Genomic DNA, 22,656 nt, shown 5'->3' with positions numbered 1-22,656 from the left:
TAGCAATAACACCAATAATAAAAATGAAAGTCAATCTTTGAGTTGGAAATGTATTAAGAAATCTAGTATAGGGTAGTTCTAAAGCTTCAGCAACACTGGAGATAAAAGGCAAGGGGACCTCTATCATGGTAATACTGATATCATAACTATGCTCAAGAGCAACCTGTTACCGAGAAAATTATTTTTGATATAATTCTTTAATTCTGCTGCAAATATAAGTACAAAAGGAAAAATTTCACTTTTTAAAGAGATATTAGAGCCAACAATTAGAGCTCAGAGTTTAATTTGAAAAGGAATCTAGTCTACTAGTTCTCTTTCTCTAGACATAGAAACCTTGATACCAAAGATAGTTTTTTATTCTATTATTTTTTAGAGAGTCTAAAGAATAAAAATATCTATCATTTTCTTAATGTATATTCTTATAGTAAAACATTTATATGGCCAAATTGGGTTGATAGGAATTTATTCTTACAATTCACCAAGACATGGAAAATAATAGGTTAATACATTTCTAGCCACAAACTTTCATATTAATTTCTTATAGAATTAAAGAAAGTCACTAAATTAGATTTAGAGTTGAAGTGAAACACATCTAATCTGACCCAGCCACCTATTATTATTAGAATAATGTGTTTACTCTGGTCTTATTAGGCCATCAACCTTGGTCATTCATTAAAAAAAAAAAAATCTTCATAATACTAGGGACTTGCTAAATTCCATTTAAAGAAAACTTCAGAAACAGAGTTTCAAAAGTAGTAATAATAAAGAAGAGAATGAAACAATTTCAAAGGGATTGCAGGTTAAGAATGTATAGTCTGTAATGAGCAATGACATGCCTACATATGGAATCAGGGAATGGCTTCAGAAACTCCTAAAAATATAATAATTACTCCCAAAAAGTTTCTTGTAAGGACCTGGACAGTACTTCTTCAAAACATTCCAGATTTCCCCCAAACAATATACAATAGCCAGATTATCTTTTCCTTTCAAAACAAATAGAAACTTCTCATGTGCACTTAATATTGGTTTTAAAAAGTTTTAATGCGTACCTGAAATAAAGTTATCTTTTTCCAGGATATCTAGAGGCTCTGTTGAGTCTATAGGCTTACTGATTTCTACTTTAGGAGATTCTTTACCAGGATCTCCTTCACATTCTTCAGTAGTCCACAGTTCTCTAGTAAATTTATCATGATCAGGTTGTCTTCTGAAATCATCATAGTCTTTCTTTAGGCGGCTCCTTAAATAAAATACCCAAAATAATAAATATATATATATATTTAACTCTTAGGAGCTAAACTAACTTTTTAATTTTTAATGCAATGTAGTTATACATAAAAGTGGGGCTCATTTTAACATATTTATAAATACATATAGCATAGTTTTATCCATTTCAACCCTCAGTAAAATCCCTTCCCTCTTACCTCCTAGACTCCTCCTCTACTACTGGTCTTCATTCTATTGATTTATTGGTACATTATAGTTATATATAAAAATGGAAAGCATTGTGATATGTTCATACATGCACATAACATAATTTAGTCACATTTATTCCCTACTGCTTCCCATTTGCCTCCACTCCTCCCTTACCCTTGGTTTCCTACTTCTGTTCTACTGCTCTCTCTTCTATTTTCGTGAGATACCCTTTTTTAATTCTTTTTCTTTTTCTCTAGCTTAGACATATGAGAGATAACATTAAAAAAATATAGAATGCTTCATAAATTTGCCTGCCATACTGCAGGGGCTATGCTAATCTACTTTAGGAGATTCTTTACAAACTTTCATATTAATCTCTTATAGAATTAAAGAAAGTCACTAAACTAGATTTAGAGTTGAAGTGAAACACATCTAATCTGACCCAGCCACCTATCCTTATTAGAATAATGTGTTTACTCTGGTCTCATTAGGCCATCAACTTTGGTCATTCATTTAAAAAATAAAATCTTCATAATACTAGGAACTTGCCAAATTCCATTTAAAGAAAACTTCAGAAACAGAATCTGCTCTGTATTATTCCAATTTTAGTATATGTGGTGTTGAAGGAAACCTGCTAAACTAACTTTTAACATTTTAAATTATATATTGAAATATTTTCAATTGTCACTAAAAATTATGCTTTATGTTAAGTGTATCTAAGATGTTTAGTTCAGTCTTGCTAACAATTAACTGCTGAAGAAGATGAAACCTGGGGTATAAGAATAAGAAATTTAAAAGGTAGCGTGCAAATTTCTGAATAAAGTTTGAATATACCACCTTATTTGTCTTTCTAAAGGCTGTTTTCAGGCTTATTAAATAAGAGAAAGCTATTTTTTTTCCTAGATGAATTGAAAAATGGTTTTGAGACAGTCTTAAAATTACTAATTATACTATAGTTTAAGATTCTTTTAAAGAAGTTAAAAAATTCCAAGCAACAATATTGATTATTGTGACTATCATACAGATTGTAATAAGTAAATCTATCATTTAATCCTGAAAATAATAGGTGTTTTGTGTCTTACTAGAATTAGTCCTTCATTAAGCTTAGGGCAGTAAAACTGAAAAACAATCTGACTTTCAATGAAATCTTAGCTTTGTTTCTGAGAAACTATGGAGAGATGGAAACATTTCCAAATGATTACATGGTATTTTAGAGATCCTTCTTTTGCTTTCAGCCAATTTTCTGCTGTACCCTCAATTTCTATGTTTAAAAAAATAATAATAAATCTGAGCCAAGTGCAGTAGCATATGCCTGTAATCCCAGCTACTTGGGATTCTAAGGCAGGAAGATCACAAAGGCCAGTTTAGGCAACTTAGCAAGACTCTGTCACAAAATAAAAATGAAAACAGTTGGAAGATGGAGCTCACTGGGAGACTACTGGGTTTCACTACCTGTACTATGGGGTGGCGGGGGTGAGGGGGTGGGGATCCGAACATACATTCTCCAACTTATTTTATTTTATTTTTTCCTTTTTCAGTTTTTTTTTTTTTTTATTGTTGGCTGTTCAAAACATTACATAATTCTTGATATATCATATTTCACCCTTTGATTCAAGTGGGTTATGAGCTCCCATTTTTACCCCGTATACAGATTGCAGAATCACATCAGTTACACATCCATTGATTTACATATTGCCATACTAGTGTCTGTTGTGTTCTGCTGCCTTTCCTATCCTCTACTATCCCCCCTCCCCACCTCTCCCCTCCCCTCGCCTCTTCTCTCTCTGCCCCCTCTACTGACATTCATTTGTCCCCCTTGTATTATTTTTCCCTTTCCCCTCACTTCCTCTTGTATCTACTTTTGTATAACTCTGAGGGTCTCCTTCCATTTCCATGCAATTTCCCTTCTCTTTCCCTTTCCCTCTCATCTCTCATCCCTATTTAATGTTAATCTTCTTCTCATGCTCTTCGACCATACTCTGTTCTTAGTTACTCTCCTTATATCAAAGAAGACATTTGGCATTTATTTTTTAGGGATTGGCTAGCTTCACTTAGCATAATCTGCTCCAATGCCATCCATTTCCCTGTAAATTCTATGATTTTGTCATTTTTTAATGCAGAGTAATACTCCATTGTGTATAAATGCCACTTTTTTTTTATCCATTCGTCTATCGAAGGGCATCTAGGTTGGTTCCACAGTCTTGCTATTGTGAATTGTGCTGCTATGAACATCGATGTAGCAGTGTCCCTGTAGCATGCTCTTTTTAGGTCTTTAGAGAATAGACCGAGAAGTCTCCAACTTATTTTTGTGACAAATTTTTATTTGTGCATGTTAGAATTTAAGTACTACCTTTATCACTTACTAATTCTAATAATGGGAAAATTCCTTAATCTAAGGCATCACTTTATTTAAAAATAGTACTTACCCTCATAGTATATGTGGCACATAAATATTCAGCAAGTGTTAGTTAAATTGATTTTGGTTTTGATTTATTGCTTAAGGATGGGGCTGTGAGATACCAGTATGGGTTACCAAAATATAATGATAAAATCAATTTCCCTTTCAATACAAATGATTGGAATGGTGAAGTATCTATGTGGGGGTAGTATGAAGCTCCTTTCCCTTCTTTTTTCCAGTCTCAGCTAATGACAATTCCTTATTTCATGGAAAATGAAAGCAACTGAAAAAGAAATTTTCACTTGCTCATACCTTATCTGCAACTTACCTTAATTTATACTCATATATTCTGTCTCCCTATCTAAGCGAACACGTCCAATTATATGCTAACATACCCTTTCTTCTCTATTCAAGGATCACTCTATTAAATGTACCTTCCTTGAGTCCATTTTTGTCTTAGATCATTTCTACCAATAACAAAACATATTCTTTCTCCATTAATAAAGACTTAACAAAAAAATAAAAACAGTGCTCTCTTAATCCAAACTTGTCCTTCCAGGTACTTCCCTATTTCTCTATTCCACTTCACAGCAAAATACCATGAATAAAAAGATTCCTTAATTCCTCTCCACTTATTCTCTTGAATAGATTTAAGATTTCTGTCCACTTCTCAATAATTAATTCTTTTTTATTTTTGTGGTGTTAAGAGATTGAACTGCTCAGGGCTTTGCATGCTAGGAAAGTACTCTACCACTGAGCCATATCCTCAGTCCTTTAATAATGAATTCTTATTCTTTATCTTCCACAACACATCATGAGCAGTCCTTTTTTTAAAATATTTTTTTAGTTGTCGATGGACCTTTTAATTAATTAATTTATTTATATGTGGTGCTGAGGATCAAACCTACTGCTTCACACATGAGAAGCAAGTGTTCTGCCACTGAGCTACATCCCCAGACCCAAGAGCAGTCCTTTTTGAAACATTTTCTTTACTTGGTTTCTAGGACACCTTTCCTCCTTGGTTATCCTCCCATCTTGCTAAGTACTACTTCAAAGTCTCTTCCGAGAGATTCCTACTCATATATCTAACCTCTAAATGTTGGAATGTCCAGTGTTTAGGTGACTTCTATCAGTTTCTAAGCTTTAAATATAATCAGTATGTGGATAACTCCAAATTCACATCACCAGTCTGTCTGACTCTCTTGAACTCAGGCTCATACATCAGATGTTTAGAAAGTATATCAAACTTAATACGTTGATATCCAAACTACTCAACCTCCATTACTCCCAAATCTGCTATTTTGTCATTCTTCTCTATCTTAGTTAATGGCAAATCTATAATGCCAATTGTTTAGAGCAAAAATGTTGGGCACACTGATTTTATTTTTCACCTTCTTTTATACCCCATATCCAATCTTTCAGCAAATTCTACCAATCCTACTTTTGAAATATGTAGAATCCAACCACTCCTTGGTATCTGCACTGCTACTATCCTGGTTTAAGCCACTATCATTTTTCTCCTGGATAGGAAGTGCCTTGTACGCAGTAGGCACTCAAAATTATCTGCTGAATTACATATGAATGGAAAACTACTAAATGATTCTAGGACATCTTCCCAGAAATCATAAATTAAGAGCTCTAAAATAAGTAAAATAGATTATAAAGCTTTAATTACCTGTTTCTTTGAAAAGCCTTCATTAACTTTGGTTCCCATGGCAGCAATTCATTTAAAAGACGTATCAATGTGCTATGTAATTCTTTTACAGCTTGTCTCCGTTGATACCATTTGCCCTAAAAACACAAAAATTTAAAGTAAATTCCTTAGATTTAATCTAAAAGTCAATGTCAAGCTCTATCTTTTGAATAAAAATACCAAAATGCCAAAAACCTATCAAAAATTATTTTTTTTCTCAAACTGCAGAAAAGGGGAAATATCCTGTAATGAATATTATTTAATATATTTAATGATTTTAATTTCTGTGTGAACTCTGAAACCTGTGTCATCTAACCAGGATATAAAAATTTAAAAAAAAAATTAGTTCTGTCAGCTATAAATGTTTTAATAAATCATTTACTAAACCCAGGTAAAGAGCCCTGGGTTTAATCCCAGTGCTACAAAACAAAACAAAAATTGTAAAGATGTAAAATATATATAAATTAATTATATAAGTAAAAGATATAATTCATCTATAAAGTTTTTGTAATTTTCCGAAAGAATAAGGAAAAAAATGAGAAAAACTAGGTTGGTTATTATATTTAAAAGTAGTCTTCTTCATAAACTTCTTAGGAAAATTTACAATTACTTTAAGAGACTAGTACAAAAAGCAAATACAACAGTTAACTGTTTTCAATATCACAATGCTACACTAAGAATTAATAATTATTGATATCCCACCATTTGCAAAACATTATCCTAGGTATTTTACGAATCCATCTACAAAGAGAGCGTGGGGTGGGGCGCATAAAGGGTGGGGGGAGAAAGACTCTAGCATTTATGAAAACCCTTTTGAAGTGGTATATGTATTGTTATATTCACTTTACAAGTGATGAAAGTAAGGCTCAGAGAGATCAAATGACTTGTTCTTGAACCTGTATCTGCCTGATTCTTAAGTCCAAGCTCTCAGAACTATATTCCTACCTAAATAAATTCAATCTGATGTAGGTTATAAAAATATCTGGTGAAGATATACCTCACCAGTATATGAAAAACGAATTGAATGCCATATAAAAAAATTTACAGCAATTTAGTCAACCTCTGCTTCTCTATAATGTTAGTGCAGAGCTATCATCATCATCATCAGCATCATCATCATCATCATCATCATCTACCATTATATAACCATGTAGTATTTTTTCTGTAATAGCTTTAAAGATAATTCACATACCATACACTTCACGTTTTATTTCTAGCAAAAGACAATTACATAACCTATGGATCACATATGGATAAGATGTATAAAATTAGACTTCATCCTATAAGGAACTATTACAGCAAGTCATTTGGTACATATGTAGAACAGTAAGAAAAATTACCAGTATCTAGAGCAAAATGTATATTCTAAATGTGTGCATGGATTTCAGTTTTACATATATAAAACCTTCAATACTCCAGTCACAGAAAATTTCATCATATATAAGCCCAAATGTTTAATAGCACGGTTTCTCCCCCAAAATTTATACACATAAACAGCCATTATTTCTCTGTTTTTGGTACTGGGGACTGAACCCAGGGGCACTTTACCACTGAGCTATATCCTCAGTCCTTTTTATTTTGAGACAGGGTCTCACTATGTAGCTTAGGGCCTTGCTAAATTGCTGAGGCTGACCTTGAATTTGCAATCCTCCTGTTTCAGCCTCCACTGAGATTACAGAGGTACACCACCACACCTAGTTTAAGCAGCTATATTTCTACCTCTGAGGTTTTTACATCTTAGAAGGGGAAATACTTATTAAAAGAATAGTAAGATATGGTATATATGTGCATAATAAATATGAAACCTACTCTTATTATTTCTTGTCTTCTTATTAGCATGATAACTTATAATATTAAAAATTTTTTCAAGGAAAGTAATTTTTATTTCATATAAATATACAAAATAGATCTCTTTCTTGTTAAATGTGTTCTAAATGTACATACAGAACCCAAGTTAACAATGGGTTTTACCTTGAAAGTTTGTTTTTCTCAAAGAAATTTTATAAATTTCTAATCCATAAAAACAAAATTATTAAACTGATATACAATAAAACTGAGCAAAAAATAACCTTCATTAAGGGAAAGCATACTGCAATTGAGGAAGACAAAAAGGCAGACAGCTGACGGCCATCCTAAATTCTTCATGGAATGAAGTAGAATTTTGTTTCAATAAATAATAGGTAGATTTTTCCCTTTAATAAGGCATATAAATTTTTCCACTCCTCAACTATTATTTGGCTCAAAAAATGAGCGGGTAAGAGTGAAAGCCAACTTTTATTAAGCTAAAAAGAGAAGAAAAAGAAAGGTACAAAGGTAAGGAGACTATCCTCTTTGTGGTAAAATTAATTGGGGAAAAAAAAAGAGAGAGAGACTAGGGGAGAGGGGGAAAGAAAATAGACAGGGAGCATCAAACATGCTGAATTCCTCACTGGGGGTTACAAGGAAGAAAAGAGTTGAAGAATTAACCTGAGTTGTATGGTTGCTGTCTGGATTAGCATGGTGGCAGTGGGATAGGGGATGCAGAAGACTTTAGTTAGGTCTTGGTAGATGAGGAACAGGAAGGTTAGACTCTTTGTAGCTGGACAATGTTATCTCAGGACATATGTCAGATGTTGTTGTGCCTCTGCTAAATTACAAAATTAATTTTTGCATAAAAGTTTAAAAATAAGATTTTATGTTTTGATTAATTTTCAATTAATCCAACATCTAGAAAATATGCTACTGGACCAGCAGACTATATTATATGCAACGAGGCTTAAATCCTAACCTGAGAATATAGTTCTGACTTTCACACAACTCTGTCTGACCCACTGACCTGTTTTGAAATGTCTATGGCCTAACTTCACATGTGTTTTGAAGGTTTTCTTCCCTTTCTTTATTTTATGTTATCCTCCACTCAGGGCAGTGATGGTATGGCATTCATTTATAATCCGAAAATGCATATTTATCATTCTGTATTTGGAAAATGAACCAATTTTTTTCTCCATAACACAAATTATTGAAAGTAAAGATCTATAAAATGTTTTGCCTTGAAGATACATAAAAAGAATATAATGACCTCAACAAAGGGCACCCCTGGGCCTTCCATGGGGTATGTGAGTCCATATTTTTATTTTGATTTATAAAGGGTGCACAGACTTAAAAATGTTGAGAATCACTGCTCTGAGACTGATACTTGAGGTAAGGTGCTTTAACTACTGATAATAAAAGGGAAACTCACACTGCTTGTTTCATGTATCATCTTCTTTGGTCAAAACATGATGCTTACAACCCAAATGGAATTAAAATGATGACACTGTCCCTTTCTACTAAGTTGTGATCTCAGAGTTTCATAGTATACAATGGAACTAAAGTAAAGAGAAGAAAAGTTGTGAATTTTAAAAACAAATTAAGAGTTGGTAACTATCTGCCTTATCCTGGGATTAATACAAATATCTACTTAAACAAATATTTACTGAACTTTAAAGGAGGTCATTAACTCCAAGTGACCAATGTTTTTTTGGACTGACCAACTTTATTTATATACACAGATAAGGGGAAAACCAAGAATAATCATATTTCTTCTTAGATGAATTCATTAAAAGTTAAAGGGGAACTCAGAGGGTATATATATATATATATATATACACACATGTACATATGTATGTGTGTGTGTATATATATATATATATATATATATATATTTTTTTTTTTTTTAAAAGAAAACTGTCTAAAGTCACAAAGGGAAGTACTCATGGACAAAATAGACTTTAGACCAGAATTCTATATCTCTTAAATGCCAAAATTCACTCTCCCTCCACCACACAATATTGTTGCTCTTGAACCCCACAAAGATAATTCCTAAAGAAGAAATAGATTATTGTATAAATATCTATATTTACTTTGTAATGCAAGAATCAAAATCTCTAAAATTAATTTTATTAATTTAAAAATTACAAGAGTAATTGAAATTATAGTGACCTAAAGATTAAAAGTGAATTAAAACAAAAGGAAACAGCAAGCTCCACCTTCAAATACAGAAAGACTCTTACAAACTTTTATCTGCACTAATCATACAGAATTAAAGATAAAGATGGTAGATACATTTATTGGTAAAAGTTCATTTGTGAAGCAGTGCTATAACATTCTCTAATAAAAATAATTTAATAATTTTTATACATATAATTTTAGTCCTGACTTTACAAACAGGTATATGAATATGGGGACAAATTCACTGTTTTTAGATTTTTCATGAATAAAAATATCTTCCTAATATAATAGCAATGTATTATGTAAACTTGATAATTATTAAACAAACATTTATCAAAGGTCACTTTAAAGAGAAGTAGTACTTTTATCAACCTACTAAAAAGTTCAACATAAAGTATGAATTTCAAATATATATCATGGAACAAAAAGCATCCAATATATTCTAAATTTGAAGCTTACCTTTCATTGCTTTCTCATCCAATGTCCATAGCAGCTGCAGATTGCCAGCTCCCTTTCCATTAGATGCCCCAACTACTAAGCCATGCAGGTTTTATAATCCCATGGGGATTACTACAAAAAGGAGCTGATCTATGATCACAAGTAAGTCCTTTACTATATTATGCAGTTTTATAAGTTTTCAGGTAGGAGAAACTAATAAGGAGTTATAAGGAAAAAACTTACAAAACTACACAATATTGTAAAATGAAAAACTGCACGTTGATAAGTGTGAAATGAGTGTGGGGGAACTTACCTTGTAACTAAAGAACAACTCCATTCTGTTGCAGTAATCTGGGATGGGTATGACAGCACCAGCAAAATGCTGGTGAGGGTGTTGCAAAGAGAGAGAGCTGGCAATCTACTGATGCTGGGGACATTGGACACCTAAAAGGAAGAAAAAGAGGAAAATAAATAAATTCTAGATTTATTAAGTGTCTTATCAGCACAGATATATTTTGTACATTAATAAATTTAGATGCTTTGTTAAACTTAGGTGTCATCTGCTTAAAAAAACCCATCTAGCTACTTACACAAATTTTCTTGATGTTACAGTTAAACGAAACAGGTCTCAACAGTTATATGATTAAAATCATATATATATATATATAAAAATCGTATATTTATTAAAATCATATATAAATATACAAAAAATGCTTTTTCAATTGAGAAGATATTAATGCTGTACATAATGAATAAATATAATTTTATATCTCACTTAAACAATTTATATAAAGATGACATATATGCTAAAATATGAATTGTAGTTTGCTATATGTTTTTGTTCATAGATGTTGTTAGGGCACAAAAATGTTGATCACAAAACAAAATAGTTTTTATTATAGGCTTGCTTCTTGTCACAGACATAAATCCTGTGGTGGAAAGGGATTAAGTATCAACATGTTATGCTTTTCAAATAAAATACAAGTAACTTTTAGAAAAGCTAAGAGGATCTCTACACAATATCTCAATTTAAAATCATTAATAACATCCAAAGGCAACTTGAAAATAATCTAGATTTGTGTACAAAAATAATACAAATAAAAGTATGTATTTTAATAAACTATCTGACATTCTTAGTTTAAATAATTCAATGAAAAGTAATATTATTTTTAATATGCATTCCCTTTTCTTTAATTGCTTACCTAGAGAAACTACTACCATATTCACATACTCCTTCATATCCACAGTTTAGGAGATAAAACACCACATTAATCTTGTTGGTATATGGTCTGTTGAAAAAATACTAGTTTTGACAGTATAGTGAAATGTTTGCATTTAACACAGAAAAAGTTAAAAAGCATTTTAATACTTCCAGAGGTATTATATATTATATACTACATATACTACAATATGCTATTATCTTGAGATACCCTCATCAATTTTTACATAAGATTAACAGGAAATCATTTGCATTTTATTCCAAAGGCATCTCAATGAATACATTGAATAGCACGTATGTTCTCATTATATTTCTTAAACTGAATAGTATGTTTAATATTTCCATTATATTTCTTAATTAGCATTGAAACAAAAAGTATGAAGGCACATAATTAGCATTATAATGATAACAATGCAAGTTTCTGTGTCTTCTGGCTTTGTACAGATAGAAAAATCTGGGTGACAGATCACATTCCCACTGAGGTAATTTACTATTTCTGGAGAAGAAAATGTAACAATATACCTTTAACACATAATATAGTTATCATTTTCATTTATAAAGAAGAAAGAAGCCTGGGCTGGAAATTAACCACAAATTCCTGTTTGATCTTTTTCAGTAAAGTGGGTAACGTAGAAAAAAAGTTGAGGAATTTTATCAAATCTACACATGCTATCAACAAGGTGGGTTCTCAAGCAATCTCAAGCAACTCACTAAATTGCTAAGTAAAGCTATGCTTATTTGGCATCATCAGGACAGAAAATTCCACGAAAGTGAAATTTGGATTTTTGCTGTACTGGGAATTAAGCCCAAGGTCCTTCTGCATTCTAGGCAAGCACTCTACCACTAAGCTATACCCCCAATCATTTTCATTTTATGTTGAGACAGGGTCTGCCCCAAAGTTGCCAAGGCTAGCCTCAAACTTACAACCCTCCAGCCTCAGGAGCTGGGATTGCAGATGTACACCACAAGGTCCAACTGGCCTGGATGATGTTAGAAGCAGGGTCAGTGTCTTACTTATTTTTACTTTCTCATACTCTATCACAATGTCTACCACAATAAGTATTCAACTATGTTAAGTAAATTTCTTAGATAACTGATGTTTCCTCCTTACATACAAAAGATTTTTTAAGAATGATAGACATATTCCTAAATACATCATGTCTTTCAGATTTCCTGGCCACACAATGAATATAATTTAACTTGGAAAAAATTTGGGTCATCATTATTAACAGTTATAGTGTTATGCTTTAACATAGTGACTCTCAGGCACTGTTAAGGTTTCTGATGCTATTACCGATGTTCCTATATTAAATTGGTCTTCTAAGATGTGTTTTTGTAATTTTTTAAAGTCCTTAAAAAACTATCAGTATTTCATGCTATCTATAAATCTGTTTTAAGTGTCTCTTGTCCTAATTAAAAGCAGCTACTACTACTACTTGTTAGAATCATATTTATATTAAAAGAATGGTTCCATGGAAGGCCTTTTTCTATTTTAAGGTATTAGAACATTTACATGTGGACACTACACTCAATTTAGAATTCTTTTGCTTCTTTGCTGGATTCTGTTAATTTTGCTCCAATATTACAATGTATCAGCAGTTTTTCTTTTTCTATAAAATCTGATTAAATGGTAGGAAAATTTTGTTAGTATTAATTCCTTTCAGTTTTTTTATATTATTATTCCCCAATTCACAAAAGGCTTTGAACTAAGGGTTTTCCAAGGATTTTCTTATCTTTTGTAATAAAAATGTCAGAATGATTTAAGTTTATTTTCTGGCCTTGAACTCCCATTGATTTAAGTTAAAACTTTCAGAACAGCAAGGTAATAAAGCAACTGTAGAATTCACATTAATTAGAACTTTGAAAAATATATAACATTTAAAATGTTATTTATATTTGAATAAGTGTGAGACAAATAATTCAAATGGGGTTAAGGCAAATTATAAAACCCACATTATGGAAGCTCTTACTGGTTCAACTCTTCTCAAACTTTATTCTAAGCTGGGAATATACAGTATTTAGTCTCTGCCTGATGTAATATCACACAATCTTTCCTTTTAACTGGAGCTTTCTTTGGAGAAAAAAGAGAGGTTTTTGAATATTGTTTTCATGATAATTTCCCTGCCAACCTTTTTTCTGTCTTTTCTTATTGGTTCTTTTCAGTTATACATAACATTAGGATTCACTTTGACATAATTATAAAAGCATGGAATACAATTTGTTCTACTTCCCCTTTCCTTCCCCCTGTTCCCTTCCTTTTAATCTATTGATCTTTCTGCTATTATAGTTTGTTTTTAATTAATGTCTTGTGGATATATACATGATGATGAGATTCACTGTGGTATATTCATATATGTACATAGGAAAGTTAGGTCAGATTCATTCCACTATTTTTCCCTATCCCATTTTTCCTCCCTTCCCTTCATTCTATTTCACTAATCTTTCTCCTTTTTTTTTTTTTTTTTTTAAACCTCCATTCCCTTATTTTGGTATAGCTTCCACATATGACAGAAAACATTCGCCTTTTGACTTTTGGGGAGTGGTTTATTTCACTTATCATGATAGTCTCCAGTTCCATCCATTTACTTTAAACTATGGCTAACTGTAGTAAGTAGTAACAGTGGGCTCTATTAAAACGGGTTAAAATCTGGCATTTAATTGAACAGGGTAATTATTAAATGTCAAAAAATACCCCAAAGCAAGACTTACTGTAGATAAATAAGAAAATATACTCTCAAATCACTCAGTGACTAATTATTTGAAGCTTTATTTGCCTTGCCAGTCATATATTATTTTGCTTGACAATTCCTGTCATCTAGCTTTCCTTTCTATAATTTTGAACATGTAAGTTTATTTCTGAGTGTTCATAAAATTCATCTGCTTACTGGTCATTCCATCTTACAAAACACATAAACAGATAATTAAGGGCAGTGAACAAGAGACTAGGGTGTTGGGTGACTTCTGAATAAACACAATTTGAAAACAAAAATATAAGCTTATAAAAGTACAGGGAACCAGGTGCAGTAGTTCACACCTGTAGTCTCAGGTATTCAGGAGGTTTAGGCAGAGGGGTTGCTTGAACCCAGGACTCCAAGCCATGCCTGGTCAACACAGTGGAACCCTATATACTGGGAAAAAAATAATAGTACAGTTACTAGCCCAAGTAACCCAGATTAAAATTAAAACTTATCCCTAGGGTTTAGGATAAAATTCTAAACTCTGTAAGTGAATTCCTTGAAGATAAAGACTCCTTATCAAATCTCTGGTAGTATACAAAACAGAAGACACTCTTCCTATCTGCCTAGTGAATAAGACTAGTATCTGTAACTAAGGTAAGAGAAAACTTAGTTTATCTGCTGCTGTGTAATGTTTCAAAAAGGTCATTTTAATTTTTTGAACTTCTAAATGACTAAAGACAAAGTGACTCCCTTCTATAGCTGAGATGGTTTTTGGTCTTATTAACCATTAACTAGTTTACCAGAAAGAGCTACAATAAGAAAACTTTATAGGGCTGGGGCTGGGGCTCAGTGGTAGAGCACTTGTCTAGCACGCATGAATTGAACTGGGCTCGATTCTCAGCACCGCATACAAATAAATAAAATAAAGGTCAATCAACAACTAAAAAAATAAAAAAAGGAAAACATTATATACAATGAAGTAATTATCAAAACCTTAAATAGGGTTGCAGTTGTAGCTCAGCGGTAGAGCGCTTGCCTAGCATGTGTAAGATACTGGGTTTGAACCTTAGTACCATATAAAAATAAATAAATAAATATATTGTGTCCATCTACAACTAAAAATTTTTTTAAAAAATATTAAATAAAACAATTTTAAAATGGTTAGCAATTACTACAACCATATTTACAACCAAAGCCATTAAATAAAGTCAATGAGGGTTTATTGAGGACTCTGATTGTACTTAAAAGTTTCTTACACTGCAGTAAAATAGATTTTGTACTGTTTAAAAAATGTTGATTTGATACCTAACTACACAAAAATGGAATATATAAGCCGGATGTGGTGCCTGTAATCCTAGTGGCTCAGAGGCTGAGGCAGGAGGATCACAAATTCAAAGCCAACCTCAGCAATTTAGCAAGGCCCTAAGCAACTTAGTGAGACCTTGTCTCAAAAAAAACAAATAACAAAAAAAAAAAAAAAAGCACTGATGATGTGGCTCAGTGGTTAAGTACCCTAGGTTCAATCCCTGATATTAAAAAAAAAAAAAAAAAGGAATATATAATGCAAAGGGAAAAAATCTCATAATCCTTCATCATAATAGAGCTAAAATTTTCTTTTTTTATGTGATAGAAAATAAAATTAATGTTTGATAATTTCTTTGACTTCTATCAGGCTTTTTGTATATGCAACAGTATTCTACATGTTGAGTCCATATAAATTCATGCAATTAAGTAAACTTTAACATGATTTGACAATAGTTTTCTATTTATCTGTGTATCATTCCTCACTATATTTTAAGTTTTTAACTATACTGTATTTTTAAAAATGAATAAAGAAAATACATACACAACCATATTATTTATAACTATGAATCCTCTACTAAGGAAGCTAAAAGGTAAAGAGTGAACATAATTGTCATAAATTATAATGAGTTGAAGACAGCTAAGACTGAGTGGAAGCTAAGGTTAAGAATCCTTCTTAAGGGTTGGGGTTGTGGCTCAGAGATGGAGTGCTCACCTACCATGTGTGAGGCACTGGGTTCGATCCTCAGCACCACATAAAAATAAAATAAAGATATTGTGTCAATCTATAACTAAAAAATAAATATTAAAAAATATATACTATCTCATGGAATCATTAAGAGTAAATAATGATACTGACATTTGAAAAGTTTCATCAAATACAAATCTAAGTTAGAAGTACACGATGTAATCCCATTAGAGGATGTGGTATTATTTCACTGATTGTCACTAACTTTAAACACATCAGCTTGTTATCTCCCCATAATAAGTTGACAGCAGCATAGAGAATAAAAGAACAGGGTACTCAGCAAATACAGGATTATACTACAGTATTATAACCTTAGTACAACTGACATTTGGGGCCAGATGATACTCTGTTGTGGTAGAATGTCATATACATTGTAGGATCATTAAAATGTAAGATATTCAACAGTATCACTACCCTTTATCCATTAAAGGCCAATACAATCTCTTCAACTGTGACCAAGAACTGTCTTTAGACATTGCCAAAAGTCTCCTAGTGAGGGGAAGGGGATAACTACTGGCTTATACAGAACTCTGTGACCCCAAAACAGGTGCCATCATTTCTCATCTAATCTTCTGACTTCTCTAATATTTACTATATTATGAATTTAAATTATTTTAGAAATATTAACTTTATTCATTCAAAATTCCTTAATAATTTTAACACACCTTTTTACATACTATAATCATCATGTACATATTATTTTGTATGTTCTTAAAATACAACATTTCACAAATATTTTCTTGTAGTAACAATGTCCCACCAATATTTCATTTTACTAGTATATGATATACCACTGTATCAATATTATAGTTTGGTTAATCATTTGCCTACTACTGGACATATGAGCTATTTCCAAATTTCCACTATTAAAGGTAGTTTGTTAAACACACCATTGTGTATATCACTTCTGGGGGCAGGAGAAGAGAAATTCAAAGAATAGAATTAGATCCCAAGTATTATCCCCGTATCAAAAAGCAAAGGCAGTTTTATGGCTTTTCTAACATACTGATAATAAAATCTAGTAATAATTGTAATTTGCCTTTAATACTGTTCAAAGTTGAGGTACTTGAAAGTTAAAAGATGTATTAGGAAAAGATATGGTTTTATATTTAAAATCTTAATTTTTCCATATTGATAAGACTTTGATTATCATTATATGATCTAGGCATGGCTTCTTCTTTTATAAATAACATCTTTTTGTTGCCAAATTTTAACCTTTCCTTATAACCAATCTCTACATGAATCCTTCCTTACTGTAAGATTGAAACCTTTTGAAAATCTAAACTATGATGTAAAGCAGATAAGATGAAAAACTAGCTCACATGAATGCTTGACAAATCTTCCAATTTTCACTATCTATAGAGAAATAATGTGTAACAAATTTCAAACACAATAGCATCAGGTAAATTTATCAATACCTTAATTTTCTATTTTTTAGAAAACAAAAAATTTCCTAGATTGGAAAGGATATTTTTCCAAGTGATTAAGCAAAATACAAATTTGACTTCAATTAAAACAAAAAATGAGGAGCTGGTTTTATAGCTCAGTGGTAGAGCACTTACCTCACATGCATGAGGCCCTGGGTTCGATCCTCAGCACCAAATAAAAATAAACAAATAAAAATAAAGATACTGTGTCCATCAAAAACTAAAAAAATATTAAAGAAAAAGCAAAAAATGTGATTTCTCCTTTAGATTTTCTAAAGACTCTTATGATCTAAATAATGATGAGAAAAATTAAAGGACTCTGTCAAAATATTTTAATTTACCTCAACCAGAGGCTTCACTTTAAACCAATCTAAGGTAGATAATTAAGTTAGCACTTCAGGATCCAAAGAATGTTGAGTCACTTCTGAATTAAGTGATGTGATCAAATGAACTGAGTAAGCTCAAGCAAAATTAAAGCATTTTTCTCTTTACATGATTAACCATAAAGGGAATTACCTGTCTTGCAAGAATGAGTAAACAATCTAGATTTTAAAAAACTGTACATCTTCCATTACAAAGCCTCTTAGAGGTTAAAAAAAGAAGTTTAAAAGGTTTTTAATATTAACATAATAAAACTGTTTTAAAATATGAAGTCTGTTACTGAAAAAAAAAATGATAACTTTTTAAATGGAATATTGACCCAGTAGAGAAAACAGCATCATTCTTCCTAGTTGTTTTGGAAAGAAAAACTATCTTGAAAGGCTCTGCAGAAAAGAAGCCCTCTGAAGCAGCTAGTTGTTTATATGAATCTGTATTTGTGTAATTTCTATCTTTAGTAATGACATATAAAACCAAAATTTATATGAAATATATATTTTTTGTTATTGGTGCTATTATTATAGATTTGAACAGTGATAATGAATAACAGAATTGCTTGTGCTTTAAATACTATTTTAGTTTTGACATTGATATCCTCTAATGAAGAGCAATATTAATAGTTTATTTGTCTGGCAATAGTATACGAAGTCCACAAGACAAGCAATCAGTCATAACAACTATCGCTATCACTGAGTTCATGTATTTCATTATTAAGAAAATCCCTCAGGGGATTTTCTGTGAGTCCAATTCTAACAAGTATGGTTACCTGCTTTTTTAATCCACAATGCATCAGCTAGAGCAAATATATATACGCACACAAGAGATGACAACTGACAGACAATCTGGCAATGAAGAAAGACAGAACAAAAGCCAAAAATGGAGAAGACATAAAAAATCCTTTAAAATCCACAGGATAAAAGTCTTTTGGTGAATGTTTAATTAAAGCTACTGAAATCAATAGATTTCTTTTCCTTTTCTTTCTTCTTCTTCTTTTTGTACTGGAGATTGAACCTAGGTGTGCTTTACCATTAAGCTATATCCCTAAACCTTGTAATTTTTAAATTCTGAGATGGGGTCTTGCTAAGCTGCCCAGGCTGCCCTTGAATTTGTGATCCTCCTGCCTCAGCCTCCCCAATAGCTGGGATTATAGGCAGGTGCCACAGAGCCCTGCTGATATCAATAAAGTTTTTAGAATAACAACACACTTATTGATATTCATGAAGATGACCTTTTAGTCATCAAAAAGGCTTATATTGTCTTCAATATAGTACAAGTAAGCAAAGAAGTTAAGTGATTAAAATAAAGATTTTAGTATTAAAAGTTTAAGTTTTATCTAGAAAATTCAGTTAAGTGGAATACCTTATTTCCAAATGATGCCAAACAAACTGGTATTAAATATTAACATAAACATTAATAAAGTCAATTCGTGCAACTGACTCAATTAGATTCTGTAAAACAGGAAACACTACTGAGATGCAAACTTTTATAGTCTTATTTGCTTTATGGTATGTGGCCATTTCATTGTTTGAAATAATATGTTCATGTAAATAATCTTTTAGGAAGTTTATATCATAGGGAAACAGCTCACATGTTGGTAATCTCAATAAAATTATCCCTGCTAAGAATAGTTCCAAGAATTTCTACTTCTTGTCCTTTATTGAAAATATGAGGGACCATGAATAAATTGTTTAGAGACCCAAAATCCAATCAATTACTTGATATGTAATCTAAAGTTTTCTGAAAAACATGCCTTCAAGGACTACAGTGTCAAATGTTTGGAGTTTGTTTCCTCTTATTTTTCTTGTACTTGATTCTGTGAAGGAAGGCAACATGCTTGTACTTCACCAATAAAATGAGGTGGATGGTTTTACCGAAAAACCCTAGGATGTTTTCAAGTCTTTCTCTTCTAAACATGCTGTAAGTAAGTCAAGTATGCTTAAAACTATGCATTAAAAACAAATAAACTCTTAAACTATAATGTGGGGACAAATTAAAGTTATGTTTAACTGTAGCATAAGAAATTTCGCAAATTTATTTAATAGAATTCTGTTAAGTCATGAATTATGGAAAACTAAAAACAAGTAACTTCTACAAAAACAATGAATTATATGGATTTTAAAAAGAGACTACTTTTTCTACCTCGGAAAATAATGAGTCTTTTATGAATATAAAACATTAAATACATTAAAAATTAATCTGGCTACAGAGAAAATATTCTCATATTTTTTTTGAGAAATATATCACAGCAGTAAATTTTAATGAAATAGTCTTTCATATCAAGAGACTTTCCAGATACCTAATGTATGAAAATACAGGGATCTAAACCATCTTTAATGGAAATTTTATGTAGTATATAGTTTTTCTCATTCTCAGTATACTGAACACAGTCTTCTTGCTAATTTATGATTATTATTATGAATATTATTTTACCTCTTAAAGTAATATTCTCAGAAGTATACCATGAGAGACTTCTGTAATGCTTAAGGTTCTTTCACTCTAGTACTGAATAACTTCAAGAGGTCGTACTTTTGTGGCGTTTCAGCCTCCTGCCTCAGACTAACAATATGGCTTTCCTACTAACATGTAAAGTGATTACTACAAATCTGCTAATACCATACTTGTTGAATCATTAACCATATTTTATACATATTTACATTAACAGATTCTAAACAAAGACACAGAGTGGTTTCATGACATTCCTAAGAGACAGAGGCTTTTTTTTTTTTAATGACAACTAATTTTCTTCAATGTTTAAAAGCTTCCCATTTATTTATTGGATGTGTTTCAAATTTATGACATAATCTAAATATAAATGCCAGTTAAATAGGTGTTACTCATTTAAAAAATAACAAAATTGAGTGTTTTACCAAGTTGGGAAAATAAACATAATGCCCTTATACTACAGTCTCTGAATATCAATAAAATATCAGAAAGGGAAAGTAAAGATTAATTATTTAGAATATGTAGTGAAAGTTAATTTTAAAAATCTTTCATCTGATAAAGGCTCTTTAAAAAGTCATACTGTTAAGAATCAAAACTATCTGGGGCCCAATTAAACAATTTACATCTATTTTCATGTTACACTTAATTAAAAGTTTGTTACTAATGCAATAAACTTCCATTAAAGCATACAATTGTTAATTTGCAAGATAAGCATTATCTAAAACCACTACCAGTCAGAAAACAATCAGTATATTGGGAATTATCTAAATCTACACCTGGTATAAACCAGGCAAACAAATTAATTTACTTGCCCCAGCACCATTTTTGTGTATTAAAAATAAAAACTAGACCACAGGAGAAATAAAAGAAATAATGTTTCTATCTTTCATTGCAAATTTTCAATGTAATCCAGGAGAACAAAATTTTTAAAAGGCTTTAGAAAAAAGGCAGGAATAAATTTTAATGCTGACAATAATAGACAGAACTTTTTGATTAACACCTACCGATTTTTTTCTACTGTTTTCCAGATCTTTGAGTTCATTCTCGATTTTTGTGATTAATTCCCTGAGTTCATCAAGATTAGTGCAAATAAGCTAAAATAAAACACAAAAACACAGCTTGATAACACATAATATAAAACACCCAAAATGTGGTAACAGAAGTTGTTTTAACACACACTGAATTCACAAAATTGTTTTTCTCTGCAATAGTGAAAGCTCTGCAGTTTATATTTTAAGAGATATTAACTTATTATGATGTAGGAACTTCAGTTTAATATAAAATAAGCTGAAATCTCAACAATGGTGATCTCACCCCACATCCCCACCTCTTAGGTTGCTTTATAATCCAGGTACTTTCTAAACATTATTAACTTTCAGCCCAGAATGACAAAGATCTGGAAACTCACCCTACATTTCACAGGTTACTGAACCTCCTTTCAGAAGTACTTCATCAGGCAGTCTCCGGGTAGGTGACTAAATGAACCCCTGGAGAACTGTCATTATACATTTACTTTGGTTTGCTAACTATATAATTTGACAAACTTTAGTTATTGCTGTTGGGAGTACCAAAGAAGGGTTACAACTACATGTAATATATTCTAAGACGTGAACAAAATTAAGTACATATTCTTAATATGAGCTTAGTAGTTTTTAATAAAACCCCCCTCACAGCATCTATTTCGTTTCATAATTGTGTGGCTCATTTTATTTTACCTTGATAACTTTGGCAAATGGCCAAAATAATTGGTTCTTAGTTACTAACAACTGAACTAGCTGGGTTTAATTACTGAAGTTTTATATAGAGAAGTGTCAGCAACAGTAATAAAAATATTAGTTAACTACATTTTAGTTCTTTAAAATTAGAATGAGTTTGTCCACTCAGTTCAATATATTTAAATTTTCCTACAGCGATTTAAGCCATTTGAAAGCATCTGATGTGAAAAACAAATAGAATACCTCTGAAACAAAACTGCAACCACAGAGAGGAAAAATTTCAGATTAAAGAAAGCCTTGTTGCAACGTTGATATTGTGTAATAATTTAAAATCCTGTACTAATAAATTGTTAATTTCACCATTAACTTGTTACATCCATTAATTTCTATGGAATGGCACTGTTTTCCTAAAAGGCATACTTTTATTAGAGAAACAAACAAACAAACAAACAAAACAACAAATGCAAAAGCAGATTACAAGTTAATTCTTATTGGCTACTGAATGACAGAAATAGGACTTGGGAAGCTCCTTAAATTTCCTTTATTATTTATTAGGTTAAAGCATACAAAATTGCTGATATACTTTTGATCTAAAAAATGGCTACATAGTTCAACCTAATAGATTAAGAAAAACTGTCACAGATATCATTATAACTAGTATTAATAATTACTTATTAGAAATATCTATACAACTTCAAACTCACAAACTTGACAAAGTAGGGAAAATATGTACTTAAGTAATACAAATAAAAAAATTTCAGGATTGGGGTTGAAGCTCAGTGGTAGAGCACTAGCCTAGTACACATGAAGCTCTGGGTTTAATCCCCCCCCCCCCC

General features: G+C 31.4%; 1 protein-coding gene across 3 annotated transcripts in view; it reads right to left on the bottom strand.

Annotated features, from left to right (window-relative positions):
- The window catches only part of Kiaa2026 (KIAA2026 ortholog), a 92,790-nt gene that overhangs the window by 12,658 nt on the left and 57,476 nt on the right, over positions 1-22,656 (bottom strand). For 2 of the 3 annotated variants that reach the window (XM_048806803.1, XM_048806805.1), the window contains 3 exons: positions 21,110-21,199; positions 5,487-5,602; positions 1,050-1,237 (listed from right to left, as the gene is read on the bottom strand). In XM_048806803.1, the coding sequence (XP_048662760.1) occupies positions 1,050-1,237; positions 5,487-5,602; positions 21,110-21,199 (394 nt within the window). The remainder of the gene's footprint in view (positions 1-1,049; positions 1,238-5,486; positions 5,603-21,109; positions 21,200-22,656) is intronic. The other variant, XM_048806804.1, reaches the window with a different exon arrangement.

The sequence above is a fragment of the Marmota marmota genome, unplaced genomic scaffold (assembly GCF_001458135.2).
Source record: "Marmota marmota marmota unplaced genomic scaffold, marMar, whole genome shotgun sequence".
Taxonomy (NCBI): domain Eukaryota; kingdom Metazoa; phylum Chordata; class Mammalia; order Rodentia; family Sciuridae; genus Marmota; species Marmota marmota.
The sequence above is the reverse complement of the archived record's forward strand: the minus strand, read 5'-3'. Positions and strand labels throughout refer to the sequence as shown.